The sequence below is a fragment of the Aphelocoma coerulescens genome, chromosome 6 (genome assembly GCF_041296385.1).
Source record: "Aphelocoma coerulescens isolate FSJ_1873_10779 chromosome 6, UR_Acoe_1.0, whole genome shotgun sequence".
Classification (NCBI taxonomy): domain Eukaryota; kingdom Metazoa; phylum Chordata; class Aves; order Passeriformes; family Corvidae; genus Aphelocoma; species Aphelocoma coerulescens.
This window is the reverse complement of record NC_091020.1, coordinates 22,196,468-22,211,465: the sequence shown is the minus strand read 5'-3', so window position 1 is coordinate 22,211,465 and position 14,998 is coordinate 22,196,468. Positions and strand designations below refer to the sequence as shown.

At 34.9% G+C, this 14,998-nt stretch overlaps 1 protein-coding gene across 1 annotated transcript in view; it reads left to right on the top strand.

Moving 5' to 3' along the window:
• The window catches only part of ADGRA1 (adhesion G protein-coupled receptor A1), a 263,226-nt gene that overhangs the window by 136,873 nt on the left and 111,355 nt on the right, over nt 1–14,998 (top strand). The window contains exons 8-11 of the mRNA XM_069019776.1: nt 4,588–4,752; nt 8,635–8,833; nt 10,068–10,217; nt 13,170–13,331. Of these exons, the coding sequence (XP_068875877.1) occupies nt 4,588–4,752; nt 8,635–8,833; nt 10,068–10,217; nt 13,170–13,331 (676 nt within the window). The remainder of the gene's footprint in view (nt 1–4,587; nt 4,753–8,634; nt 8,834–10,067; nt 10,218–13,169; nt 13,332–14,998) is intronic.

Genomic DNA, 14,998 nt, shown 5'->3' with positions numbered 1-14,998 from the left:
GTTAATGGCATATATGTAGGTCACAGGTACTTTGATATACACCTATAGAAAACACATCTCACTGTTGACTGTTGGGGGGCAAATGGATATTGGCCTGTGACAGTATTTTTGAACACTTGCATTTCAATTGAAGTAATTTGAACAATGCAAAGGAAATGAAGTGAGATGGCTTTACTGACATACAGCTCTTTTCTCCTATTTTGGAAGTGGGTTTTCGTTTGGTTTGTTGGGGTTTTCCCCTCTGTTTTGTTTGGGGTTGTTTTTGTTTTTTTTTTTTTTCTTGTCAGTATATTGTTACTAAAACTAGGTCCTTTCCAAATCTAATCATGGCTCTAGCACGTGAGCAAATGAGCTGACAGATAAATTATAGAAAAAGTATATGTTATAGCCCATTACATTTCTTGGGTACCTACAGATGGTATTAAATGGTAAGTTAAGCTTTGTTTTTATATGCAATCAAAAGAAACATGATCATGTGTATTGCATTACCTGTGTGTATGAGAAGTTGATTACACCTGAAAAGACTTGCTAGACATCTCACATAAAATGAGTACTAAACTTTCATCTTCCTTTTCTCCTGCTGTTGCCTGGACACAAGTTTACTTCAAAGGCCATCAGCCTTCTAATGCTGTTTCTTTCAAGCATAAATAACTAATTTTGTCAGAGAGATCAGACTAGCAATTTGAGTTCAGACAAGTGCCTTGATTTACAGATTCTCTCTTCATTTTCCATGTTTTAACCTTATGTCCCCTGTAAAAGGCTGTATTCCAAGCAGCAGTGTACTCTGGAGACCAACCCTTACTTTTTAAATTGCATGTTAGTATTAATAATTTAAGGTGGTATGGGTTGGAGGCATGTTATGTAGACCTGCCTGAACTGTGGAAACACATTAGCTATTTATCTGTCTGAAGAAGAATATGAGAAAACCTAAATACTTCCTGTGTTTAAGTAATTAATTTTTATTTTCCTGAGGAAGAGGAGTTGGTTATTCCTAAATCTTACAGAAACTCAAGTCAGACTTAAAAGTATTTCTTGTGGAAAGCCAATATGGTGTTAGTCTCTTCTTTATTTGTTAGTTTGTGTCCTGGCATGCAAATGACTGCTGGGGCGTACAGTAAATGTCGCTACAGTACTTCTTCAGGACATGGTTGAGAAACTTTGCATAATGAGACCTACTTCTGATTGCCTAATTAGTTATGCATAGCTGTAGCAATGCAAAACTATGCCTCAAATAGAACACTATTGTCATAGGCTACTTGATTACATGACTATGGCTTCCGCTTGTATTATGGTTCCTCTCTTTATAATGACAAATGCCATGGGCTTCAGTTGAGTATTTTGACTTTTTCAGGCAATTGCATCAGCTGTACATTTTAATTAATTTTTCAATATGTCAGTCATCACATTTGAAAAAAGGAATTCTACCATGCATGAAATTTCCCAGTACAAAAAAGAATTACGTATATTCTTTCTTCCTTTCAATGTTCTTACTGAGAAGGTCACTATAATTTCAAAGGGAAACTTGAGAAAAGCCTGCCTAGTCATCCTTTTCTCATCAGGCAGCAATCTTCATATTCAGTTTGCCTTGATACCATCTCATGAATGTCTGACTTCATTTTGTCATCATGGAATATCAGAGAATTGTTAAGGTTTGAAAAAACCTCTTAAGATCATCAAGTCCAAGTGTTAGTCCAGCATCACTGTGTTCACCACTAAAACATATCCCCAAGTGCCACATCCACATGGTATTTTGAACACTTCCTGGGAGGTGGTTCCACCACTCTCCTGGGCAGCCTGTTGCAGTGCTGGACCACCCTTTTCCTAGTATCTAATCGAAACCTTCACTCTGCTGCAACTTGAGGGCATTTCTTCTTATCCTGGAAGTCAAAATTTTCTATGAAAAATGGCAACTGTCACACTGCTGAGGAGTGGGATGTGATTGCTGATGTTGAGGGCGTAGGAATGCTTGACTCATACTCCATCCTTAGGAAAGCTGCATAGTAGGGGCAATATTGTTTCACTTGTGGCTGGATGTTTATTAGCTCATGTGAGATGGGGTAATCAAGAAAAGGTTACAGCCAAAGGAGCCATCCTCTCTTAATTCGTTTGTGTTCTTGTCAAGCTCCTTAATCAGAGTCCTGCCATGTTCTCAGGTTATGGGAGAGTTCTTGCCTTTAACCAAGATTTGTTGCCATTGCCAAGAGAGATCAAGAATGCCTTTCTGCTACAAGTGAGAATCTCTGGGCGTGCTTACATAACCATGCCAAGACTTAAAATATGTAACTGACCTAGTAGGCAACTTTATGAAATAGTTTTAAAATTCTATACCCAGGAAAGGCCCACCCTTCCCTTCTGGTCTGCCAGCACTGTGAAGTTGAAGTCTCTAAGGATTTTAAGTGGAGAAAAGGCTAAAGGATCAAGTTGTCTGCTTTTTTTGAGTATTAAAATACTTTTTTTTTTAAATTCAGTCCCCCAAATTCTCTAGAGGTATAAGATCGATTTATCATTTGTCATATCCAGATGATAAGTAAATGAACAGTTTCAGCATTGGGCTTGCTATCCAAAATATTCCAAGAGGAATATAAATTAATGCATCATTTCCAGTGGCCAGATGGCAATTCAGAAGACAATGTCATGATCTAGTCATTATATTGCATAAACCTTTTCTGTCTTGTTTTTTATCACCATCTGAAGAAAGGGCAAAAGAAGATTAGAAGTGTGAATGTGAGGAGTTACTCATCTTTTGAGATAATTTGAACCAGTGTTCAAGTATTGCATTTCTTTCAGAAGCAACACTGATGTATCAGTAAATATGTCTGTGAATCTGGGAAACGTCATTTCATGATGGGAGATCTGTTAAGCAGCAGAGAAATTTACATCAGAACACATTTCAGCAGTTTAAATAATGAAAAATACACCCTTTATATTTATCTTCATACTGAGTACTTGTAAAATTTATAGTAAGCTCAAATATGGTATTTACCTAACATCACCATGGTTCCCAGTTTTATCAAATTTCTATTGTTAACAATGATTATATATATTTTATGGAAAATATATCAAAATATCAGCACAACTATCATACATTCTATTCATTTGTGAAGTCTCCACATCTTGATGTCACGAATGAATATTTCTGCTGCCTTCTCTTTCAGTGAAAAAGTTTTATGCCTAAATGTTTTTATAAGCTCTAGGAGTATGATCTTAACTGTCTATAAAAATGATATGAGATTGTTGTGACATATGAAATATAAGATTTAATTAAAACATTGCTATAAACTGGCTAATTTCACTGATATATTTCACCCTGACTATGAAAAGATGTATTAAGAATTAGCCAAGAGGCTGCTGTTACTGGGCTATTCACCTGAGACTTCTTCAGAGAAAAATTGCTTCCTTTGACGTTAAAATACTGAGCTACTCTCTGAGAATGGCTAGTAATGCTTTTTCTATATTTTTTGCTATAAAAATATGTTAAAATTCATTGTAAAAATGAAATAGGGGGTTACAATGCACTTGGAGTTCAAAGCCATCATAAATAGGAATAATGTGAAATTTTTAAAGTTACTATTTAATAATAAATTTTACTGAATATCTGGAGAACTATGTAAAAATTCTGAAGCAACTAACTTAAATCAAAGACTATTTACTGTGGTTTATTTGTTTTCTGAGGAACCAGATAACAATTCTGTAGTAAGTACTTGAGAAAATCATCTTTCGAAATGTCAGGCTCTACATAAAAGTGCTAAAGGTAACAAGCAGAATTTTTAAGATTTTATTTTAAATAAAAATTCAAAATAAATTTATTAACTTTTAGTTCTGTCCTTCAGTTTTTATAATGTACATTCTCTCCCTTTCTTACACTACTGCCTTTCTTCCCACATAATTTCTAATTGTCTAAACCACAAGGCATATTCAAAGATGAGCCATTTCTGTAAAGCAAAGTAAATATTTCAGATAAATGCTGCCTTTTCTTTCCTCTCTCAGCAACTTTCAGAAGCTGTAATTTGTTTAAAACTATAGTAAAATTTATTTCTAGCCAAGTGACAGATTTAAGATAAAACGTGTTACCTTCTTAAAATGAAGTAGTTAGTATTATTTTTGGTCTATGACATCTGTAGAGTTGCAGTAATTGAATGAGGTTCTATCCCTGATAGAGGAGTGCCAGATTCTGCTGTTGAGATGCCACCGGAGCTGTAATCATGGCTGAAGGCAAACCCATTCCCTGTGGGTTGGTTGTGTGGTCAGCTTGAAATGCATTTCTGACACTTGGGTGTTTGGTTAGGCAACAAACCCAATATTCTGTAATACCTGGGGGAAGGAGAACAGGCATTGATAAATAATTGATATTCTTTTGTGATAATTTGTGAGTTGTGTTGTAGCCTGTTACAACCTGAGTAGTCAATACAAATTGTTGCTACTAAGAGCTCACTACCACTACATACTGTCTGTCCCTCTAATACCATAGACCAAACCCCATTTTTATATTTTCATAAAAAATCCCTGAAAATAAGTTAATGTCAGAAAACCAATGACTTGATATCTGTATAATTAAGTGTATACAATGATGAATCTTTTATTTTTTAGTGAACTTATCCTATCCAGTATCGACATTGATGCAACTGGAGATTGGGAGTGTCTAGTCAAGAATTCCTATGGAAATAGCACAAAACAAGTAGAAATTGTGGTACTTGAAACAGCTGCACCCTACTGCCCTGCAGAAAGAGTTATTAACAACAAGGGAGATTTCAGGTATGACTTTCTGGGTTTGGAGTGTGTTTCATGTATTAATGTAGGTACAGACCACATTCATGCTTACATGATACTTCAGTGCCAATTATAAATCACTTGGTTTAGGTTTCATTTCTATGTAGTATGGTAGGAAGGAGGAGCACTGTATAATTTTGATGTGAAATGGGGCCTGGTGCTTCAAGAGAAGCAGTGGTTTGTGAAAGTCAGAAAATCTTCTAATTCCTCAGTATGCAGTTATGGAAGGTTTTTTTTTTTAAATTAGCCGAATGAGAGAATGTTCAAAATTGTTCTTGGTCTTTGTAGAAGATGATAACACTGCATTAAAGCATTAGAAGATTAAATCTTCAGTACTTGACTTTTTTAATCTGTTTTAGTTCTGGTGGCTTTGTTCAGCTGAGATGAGAGGTAACAAATGACATGAAACTTACTAAAATATTTCATTGAAAAGAATCAAAACAGAAAGTAGAAGTACTTAGAAAAACAAATAGATTGTTTGAGGTGAGCTTAAGGACACACAGAGTTCTACCAATATATCACATGCTTACAAAATACATCTGTCCTGCTATCTGAATCTTAAGAGTCTGCAAAATTTTGTAGACTAAATGCAGTTTTAGCTTCATCTTTACTTTTATGTACATATGCTGGTGGGGCTTTTTAAAATTTTAATCATTTTAATCAGAAGAAAAAGTTTCTGTGGAATTTGGTATTGTTTTCAGTTAGCTCTAAAATACTCCAATGATATGCACACAGCTCTTAAACAAAACCTGCTTGACAATAAGACTGATGTATGATGGCAATCCCATTGAGAAATCAAGACAGTAATTTGTTATCAAATGAATTATAATGAGAATTCAGCTTGAATAGTTAATGAAAGGAAAGTAGATGAGGAAGGAAGCTTCTCTTAAACAACAGAACTTTCTGCAGATATTTCTGACCTGAAAGCCTCTCTTTATTTTTAGGTTACCTTTAAAACTTTCCCAAAGGCTTTTTCTACAATTTCTTGTGTTTGAATAAAAATAAAGGATTGAATTAGAAAGAAGTGAAAAAAAAAAAAAAACCCTACTCAAATAATCTCTTTTCTCTTTACTACAAAGATATTTTAGTATGTGTTAACCTCAGTTCCAGTTAGTTTACCTCTTTCACTGAGGTAAAATTGCTGAGGCAATCCATATATATGGATTAAAGTTCATTAGAGACCTTTGACAATCTTATAGATTTTTTTGTCGTCAGAAAAACTGGAATTATGTTTTCTCATAGTGGATGTGCTTAAATATGTTTTAGTTAGATATTTTAAGAAATGTATACTTCCTATCAGAAAACACATATAGAATCTTTTAGATGACAACTCTATGTAGTTCATGTTCTTGCCCTAAAATGACATTCTTTTCTCCATAAAATAAATATATATAAATCCTACAGGCTGCACAAGCTAACACCAGGGGCATTTTTGTCATTTTATAGAAATAAAAAAAAACAGGAGTGGACATTTCTCTTCCTATTGATCATCTTCCTAGAAATCCATATAAATTTATTTTTTAAATGTACATCAACAGAATGCTGAGTCCATAGGTTCTTTTGGCATTTGAGAATGAATTTAAAATCGTAGAGAATTTATCAGGCTCAAACTCAGCACTAGTGCTTGAAATTGTTCCAAAGGTTAATCCTCAGAGATGGAGCTATCACACCAGCATGTTTTCTTACAAAGGTCTTTGAAGATTTGGTAACATAACAAGTATATAAGTAGAAAGAATTGAACCACAAAGGCAAAACTAGAAAGAACAGTTCTTTTATTGGGCGAAAGAAAGGAAAAAAGTGTCAACTGTTAGGGAAGTGTGGCTATTTCAGTTGCACAGCCTAGGTGGTATTTATAATTATGTAACTGCAGCAAGAGTTAGGCACTGAGAGTCAGGATGAACTGGCCTTTTGTGCTAAGAGGTTTTCGCTATCATGGCCATATTTTACTCTTTTTTTTTTGTTTTCTAAAATGCTGTAAGCTTATTCTGAAAAGCAAATAGTAATGTTGTTACATGCTATCATTCCTAGTCATAAAGGCCAGATTCTGCTCACTGTGACAGTGCTAGTTTCAGAATAATCTTGTTAGTTTTACTTTTGATGTAAGTTGCCAATGTGTGGCCCAATTGCATTAATGCAAATGTTTTACTAAAAGTAATATTTTAGCCCAGAGGCAAAAGGCCTCTATGCTACTATACACTATATACTATATATACAACTGGACATTTTTTGATTTTTTGGGGAAGCTCTTTTTATGATTCATTTTTTATCAACTGTTTTTACATCACAAATTGAATTATTTCAGTGACAGTTAGGTGTGACAAATAAAAGTATTTTTCTTCTCAGGTTTTCTTTGAAATGAAGAAAACTTTTATAGCCCAAAACCTTTCAGTATATTATGTAACAATGTACAATGGAACACGCATTGTGTAATTAAGAGGAGCTAATACATATGTTTGAGGAAAGGCTGATTGCCAAGCTGTGCTTTCATTGAAAGGCAGAATATTTTTGTGATTTACTGGGTTCAGTCATTACATCAGTGCAATTAAAGAACCATATCCTTGCCACACCTGCTGTCTTGCTGATGATATGCTTATGATTTTCTTTGATTTCTCCCAATTACCTGATCCTGCTATGTCCATACTAGGCTGTAAATGACAATAGATTAGTTATCTATAGAAATAGTTCCAGTTGTGCCATTCTAGAGAATGCAGCAAATATACATTAAAAGTGTATTTTATAACAGATCCATCAGCTAAATAGAAGAATTCTGGCTGCTTGTTGCTGCCTGTTACGAGCTTCCCTTCCCCCTCCCCAAGACAAGCCAGACTTGCCTCTTCCATGTGCTCCTGAACTCCTTTGTTCCAAGCGTGGGCAAAACCAAATGTAACTCAAACTCTTTAGCAGTGTCTGATTGGCCGCTCACCCCAGGTCTGCCCCCAGTCCTCCCCTTTCCCCTTCTCCAAATAAAAGAAGGGCCCAAGAGGGGGCCCGCCCTCTTTGGCTTCGCAATCCTTCTGCGAACGTCTGTGCATTTCTGTCTCTGTTTGAAAGCTTCTCATTGCAGGAATTGGGCAAACTGAAGGCTATATTTCTCACTCTTTGCTTCTACTAGTGGTACCAGCTTTGCAGCTACCATTTGCCATTTTCAGAGCTACTGAAATGCTGGGTTGCCCGTGCTACCTCTCTAGGCTGCCCGAGGCTTTCTAAGGCATTGAACTACGAGCCTAGCCGGTAAAAAGCTGTGACTATTTTACACAGCTGCTCTTGATTTAGTTTGTTTTCAAATAATGTTTTAGAATCACGCTACATAAATGTATACCTAAATAGCTAATTTTTGAGGGCTAGTTCCTTCCTCCTCCGTGGCACATGATCTCTACTGAAATCTTGTTTATTGTTTTCTGAGAGATTCGGGGATTTTTGTTTTTCAAGGCTTTTTAGTGGTGGGACAAAATGCAAAGCAGAGATTTTCAGGTACAGTTTGAGCACTTACTTTTTAAGAGCATTTAGTAATAGGGTTTTAAGTTGTTTTTTTTGTTTGTTTGTTTCACAGACTTACTGCTCTGCTTTTTGCAGTCTGCAAACAAGAATGTAGTAAAACACCAACCATACCTTTTTCCTTAACACTAAACACCTTCCTGGAATTAATGCAGAATGAATGTGTGATCAGCCAGATTTGAACCTGTATAATTTTGACATTTTCCAAAGAAACAAAGTAATTAATTATAAAACATTATGAACTAAAAGTTAATATAGCCCTTTTTTCTCATATATCTCTGTATATTGCTTTATATGGATATATAGTGTTATATATATCAATATTATAAGTTGCCTTTCACATTTTAATTTTTACTATCATGCTGTTTATAGGTGGCCCAAAACTTTGGCTGGGATAACTGCTTACCACCCCTGTCTCCAGTATTCTTTTAACTCCATTGCATTTCGCAGTGGCGCAGAAGAGGCTAAGGCGTGGCGTAAATGTAATCGAACTGGGCGCTGGGATGAAGAAAACTATTCTGAATGTCCTTATTCACAAGAAATAACTCAAGTTCTTCATGCTTTTAGTCAGGTAACATTGTGAAATCCAAGGCTCTCCTTCTCTGGTGCTGATCTTGTTGAATAGGTTGGAAGAAGTGTTAGTTCATCCACAAGTTTGGGATGGATGGACTTTTAACAAAATGCTTTACTTGAAAGACAACAATTTGTTTCTTTGGCAATTGGAACTTGTAGTAGGAGCAAGTGCCCAGCATTTATTACCTTTATCTCAATTTTTTTTTTCCATTTGAGTGCTTAGAGTGATTATTAGTAATGTTGACACGGTGATCAGTGCTTCACTTTCCTTCTTTGTCTTCCCCTCATGGGTTTATCCAGAAACATGTTAATTTCTTGTGAAGTCCCATATCAGAGTTTCATCAGCTGAAGTGCCTTTCCTCTGTAGAATGCCTTTTTGATGTCTTCAAAAAAAGCACTACTTAAACTGTTTCTTATGGATAAGTAAAAGAATGAGATGAAAAAGTAGGTGGATAGAAATTAATGAGGAAAAAAGAGCACAACAGGAGGATGTGGAGGATGGCACAGATGTGTAACTGCCATACTAATTTTACAACTTTCAGTTTCCTTGTTCATTTCTTCCCTAGTAGTAGTGCTAGATAAGACCACAGAAAGATAGTTTTCATATGGGTTCATAAATAGGAGTAACTAATATTAAGAGAGCCATTGCAATTACAGGGTAATAATAAGGATGGTGTGTAGAATCCAGTTTGTTCTCCTGTAAGCAATGAGATGATGTTGGGTTTCTCAGGGCTTTAGACACTGAGATCTTTACAACCTCTGAAGATGGAGGCTACACAACTTCTGGGAGTGACCTGTTCAAATGCCTGACTGCTCTTGTGACAGGAAAGATTCTCTTCACATCCAGTCTAAATTTACCTTGTTCTCCAACCATGTACCACTGCGTGTAGGAACCATTGCTGACACTGTTGTTTTTATGAGGATCTAAAGATAGAGGCAAGGCAAGGTTGATAGCTTGGTATATTTTATGAGGCCAGATAGTTACAGTCTAGAAAAAGTAGACAAAAATCTTCAGAATTTGTTGGCCTGTTATGGTGGTGTCTTCAGATAACAGCAATGAAATCTAAGACTTAAGGCTGAAGATACTTTCATGTGCCCCTGAAATGTATACTGATGCACATAAATCCATCAGAAATTATGGCAGGCATTATACCAATGGATGTGATCTCCGGTTTTTAAAGAGAATGAAGCTAGCTGATTTATTAAGCCTAACAATTCTAATGTATTTTCAGATGCACATCAATTTGACAACCGTGGTTGAATTTTCCCGCCAGCTGACAGCCTACACAAGAGGTGCTTCCCTCTTTTCGGACAAAATGGATGTAATATATTTGGCTTATATAATGGAAAAGTTAATTGTCTTCGTGGATGAAGTTGAAGATGTAAGATATCTTCTCTATGCTGAAAAAAAAGTATCACTTAGAAGTGAAGTCTTGACATATGGCCCTGTTCTTAATATATGCAGGCACACACTGAAGAGTAGCTTCTAAAACTGATTGCTGATTGCAAATGTTCTGCATAAACTGTCATGTGTCTCTTTGTGCCAAAAAGGACAACCAAGTCTTCTTCTCTGATGACAAGGGCATTGCTGCTTAGGAATAAAACCTGTTTTTTAATGAGCCGCTTATTTAATTTCCTTTTTAATTCCTAACATGTCTAATGTGCTAGAATGGACTCTGTCTGGCCACTGGAGCTACACATGCTTCTCTTGTTTTCTCCATTTCATCAGGAGGTTTTCACTGAATTTTGAGAGAAGGTACCACTTCATGTAAAAAAGAGATAATATGTCTTTATGTGCAACTTTGTACAGAAACTTTTTACCAGTATGTATGCCATTTTTGCAGGAAAATCTAATCAGAGTTGTGCAAACCCTATGGGAAAGATAGGTTTTTACAGAGAACAGAAACGTTCATCATATTTTTTTTGCTGTTAATTTTCAGAGTAACTGCTTGCATAAAGATTTCATAAACTGCAATTTTTGAGCACATGATGTTTTCTTTTGGTTTGGCAATGTTCATTCCGTTCTGGCTCTGGGAATTGTAACAGTTAACATTTTAGTGCCAATTTGAGAAAGTCTCCAATTTCACCATTAAACACTAGATCTAAAGTATATTATTAAGTGCTCTCCAAGAATCATGTTTCAAAGCTGCAACTTTATTTCAGCTCAAAATCCTGATAAGATCTTACTGCTTTCTGACAAAATAAAAATTTAACATTCAAAAGAAACAGCTGGATTTGCTATAAAGCCTCTTTATTTTTCTAGCAGCTGATGCATTTTCCATTAAAACTGAGCAGCATCTCTAATCTTTTAATTGACTTCTTCTGCCTTTCAAATAGGCTTTAGTTTCTGCTTTTTGGTATCGAAACATCTCTATCTCCATCACTCTACATATCTAATTTAGTAACCCTTATTATTTTCTTAATTTATAACACTTCTCCCAATTTTTCTCTGTTTCCCTTTACACTTTCTTCTCTCTCTCTAGTTTCCTAAATAGGGTCCTCATTCACTGAACTCTTTACTAGCACCCATTTCTTAACTCTCACTCAGAAGGTACAAAAATACTGGTAAAATTTAAGTGTCAATAGCTTTGTGCATGAGGCTGCACCCATAATTATAAACAGGACCGAACTTCATTTAATAAAAGGCAGTTAGTTTGGAATTGACTAGGAACTGAAGCTACGATTATACGAATTCATTAGAAATCAATTAAAATGCAATTTTCCAAAATGCTTTCAAAACCATTCTTGCTAAACTAGTACAGTTTCTGTACCTCTTCCCTTGGATGCATGTCCCATTCCACACAGGACTGTTCATTTTTATACAAGCTAAAGGTACTTTTTACCTCTCAAACAGGAGAGGTTCAACAGCAGCACAAGGGACATATTTGCAACAACACTACGCTTTTTTGTCAGGAAGATATAGATATATTAGCCCAATTTTTTGTATTTTTAATGGCATGCCTTTACTCTTCATTAATGCATTTAATTATAGTATAAATTACTTCCTTTTCTTATTTCTCTCCTTTTGTATATTTATAGACTGTTGTTCTGCCCTCAGTAAGTTATTGCCTAGTTGATTGGTATTTGCTTTTATAGTTTCTCATAAATCACTCCAGACTCTTAATGTGATTTGTTATTATTCATTTTATCAATAACTCTGTCACATTGTCAAAAGCCATCTAGAATTATCTAGTAATTATGTTCTCAAAAATAGATTAAATATTTCAGGAACAGTCACAGAAAATTTCACACAGAGTCTCATTATTTGTTTCCTTTGCAGTGCATGTGAAATTTATGTATTTTTTATTGAAAATGCAGAACTAACTTCAAAACCTCAGCCGTCTTTTAAATCTTTTTCACCATTGCTGAATTTCTGTTTTCAATTCTTTCCACTGAATTATCTGTGTATTTGCCTTATTTTTCTGTTTCTATTAGTGTGACTTTTTGGCTTCTTGAACTTTTCTTTAGCAATATTCCTCAGTTATTTTTCTCTTCTATATACCTTTTTATACAAGTTTATTTGTGACAACTGGGTATATCTTTTCCATATCTTTGCCTTCAAAAATATTGGTAATATGGTCATGTTGATTTTGAAATTTTACTCAAATTAAGTTTTTGAATTTTAAAAAGTAAACATTTTTATTTTAGCTTGAAATAATTACAAAAAATATTCACAGTGGTATTTATTGTTTCTAAATGTAGCTACTAATAAAATTTCAAACACCTAGTTAACCAAAATCTGCAAAATGTCATCTGGTGAAACAAGATCTGTTATTTTGGGTTAGGCACAAGCATGAATTAGAGCTACCAAAGCTATGGCTAATGAGATGATCTAAGTTTGTATCAGCACCTGAGCTATACCTCATATTTACTCCACTATGTCTGTAACAAAGATGTCTTTCAAATATATTTTCCCTCTGCTATGTTTTTTCCTTCCCCCCACCCTTCCCCTTCAAGGTCCTTTGATTGAACATAAAGCAGTTATTTAGAAGGGCTTGGCCAATTTTAATTAGTTTAAGAAAGAGGGTGATAATTCTGGAATTCTATTTATTGCCAGATGAGAGACTCAATTTGTGTGGTTTATCTAGAAGATAAGCTTTAAAGTTGTGAATTAGAAAGCTCTTCCTTGATGTGAGTTGCACTTCTCCTTTCTCAGTTTTTCTTTTTCAGTCCATTTACATTTTTTATAAAATCAAAGCTGTCTTTCAATGATGGTTACCAAGAGAAGTGAGGCACCTGCCTTCATTGTACTCTTATCTGTTCTTTCTTTACTTTGTGAGTTTTAGAGACAATAACTTTTCTTGTTTGTTTGTTTTTTTTTTTTTCTCCTCCAGGTTGGGGATGCTCTTATTGAAATTGCCAGCAATATAATGTTGGTGGATGACCATGTGTTGTGGATGGCTCAAAAGGAAGACAAAGCCTGCACCAGGATTGTACGATGTGTGGAACAGATTGCAAGTCAAATATTGACAAGCAAGACTCAAGTTATATCAAAGGTATTTCAAAAAATGAAAGTGTTTTGTAAGATTTTTTTCTCTTGATTTCTATTTGCAAGACCAAAATATTTTTTAAATATCACCAGTGGTATAAAAAATGGTTTTCTTTGTTCAGTTGTATTCATTGTTACAATACAGTGTTCTTACTATTCACTCAGTTTCTATTTTTAAAGCCACTATAGTATATGGCTTTATTTCAAAGGTCCAAGTTGAATGAGTGACTGAAATTTTTAATACAAAACAGCATGATCCCTTGCAATTTGAAAAATTTAATATGCCTTTCCAAGAGGATTCTAGACAATTTCTGCTTAAAGTATTTAGAAGATTATCAAAAAAGGTCTAACCTAAATATTACTATTTTGGGGTTAGTTTTAGGTTTTTAGAAGCAAACTGTACCTGTTAGAAATAATTTTTTTTTTAATTCTTGGCCCCCACCTACACAAATGTGTCACTTGGATACTGAGAGGTTGCGATTTGGAGAGTAAGACATTGTCTTCTTGCCAGTTTCAACATCTAAATAGCACGAATACATCTGAATCAGAAGCTTGAAAGTCATCGTTTTAGAATTTTAGATAAATACTTTAAAGCCTTATTGTTCCTTGGGTTAGTTTGCTTGCTTGCTTGCTTTTAAACAACATGTATTCTTTTCTCAATTGTCCACTGCATTTACACAAAAACACTGTTTAAATGTGAGTTCAGGTACAGCAATAATGTATAAAAATAAAAGCAACCCAAAAAAAAAGGAATAATAGGCTGAATTGGAGAGGAAGCCAAATAGCATAAGAGCCTTAGTTCATTCACTGTATGTTTTTAGAAAAGCAGTCTTCCAAACAAGGACAAAAATATATTGGACTGTTTTTTAAAGGAAATTTTTATTTAATTCTCATTTACATGAAAGAATCAAGTGTGCTAAAAGTATTTTTATTAAATGTGTAGTGACAATAATGTGACTTCTAGAATTATTTTGCAATGTGACAGCTAGGAAGACTCTGTTGTTTTATACTTACATTTCTTTTAAATGTCAAGTGACAAAGGTCAGGTTTTTTCCCTATCACTGCTTCAGGAAGATGTTCACATTACTGAAAAGAGTAATTCTATGTACTCAGATATGTGTCACTAACTGTTTTGCCATGCTTTATCTGGCTAAAATAGCTTCTCATGGTTTTCTGTAGGAGAAGTAGTTTACTGTTGAGTGCAATTTGTAAATAAACAAAAGCTGTGGAGTATTTCCGGTGTCATCTTATGCCATACCAAACATGTCTGCTCCTTTGGGAGGCCAGCCAGGAAACTGTCACACAGAAATTGCATCTGCTTTCTTTATTTTAGAAAACAGTAAATAAAAATCCCCCACGGCTTAGGCACCCAATAACTTCTAGTACAATTCCAAAGAAAAAAAAGAGAAACTCTATAAACTGTGTCAGCCTTGTGACATTGAATCACAGAATCATTTAGATGGTCAAAGACCTTTAGGATCGTTGAGTCCAACCATTAATCCAGCACTTCCAGGTCCATAGATCACTAAACAATCTATGCCTGGGAGCAGAAACCATGTAGTCCTATCAGTGTGCTACCAGTCTCCACCTGTTACAACATGAGCTGTTTATCTCATGCACAGGCCTGTGATGAAATGAGAATGTTAGTTTAAGGGTAGAGATGTGTCTTTGCAG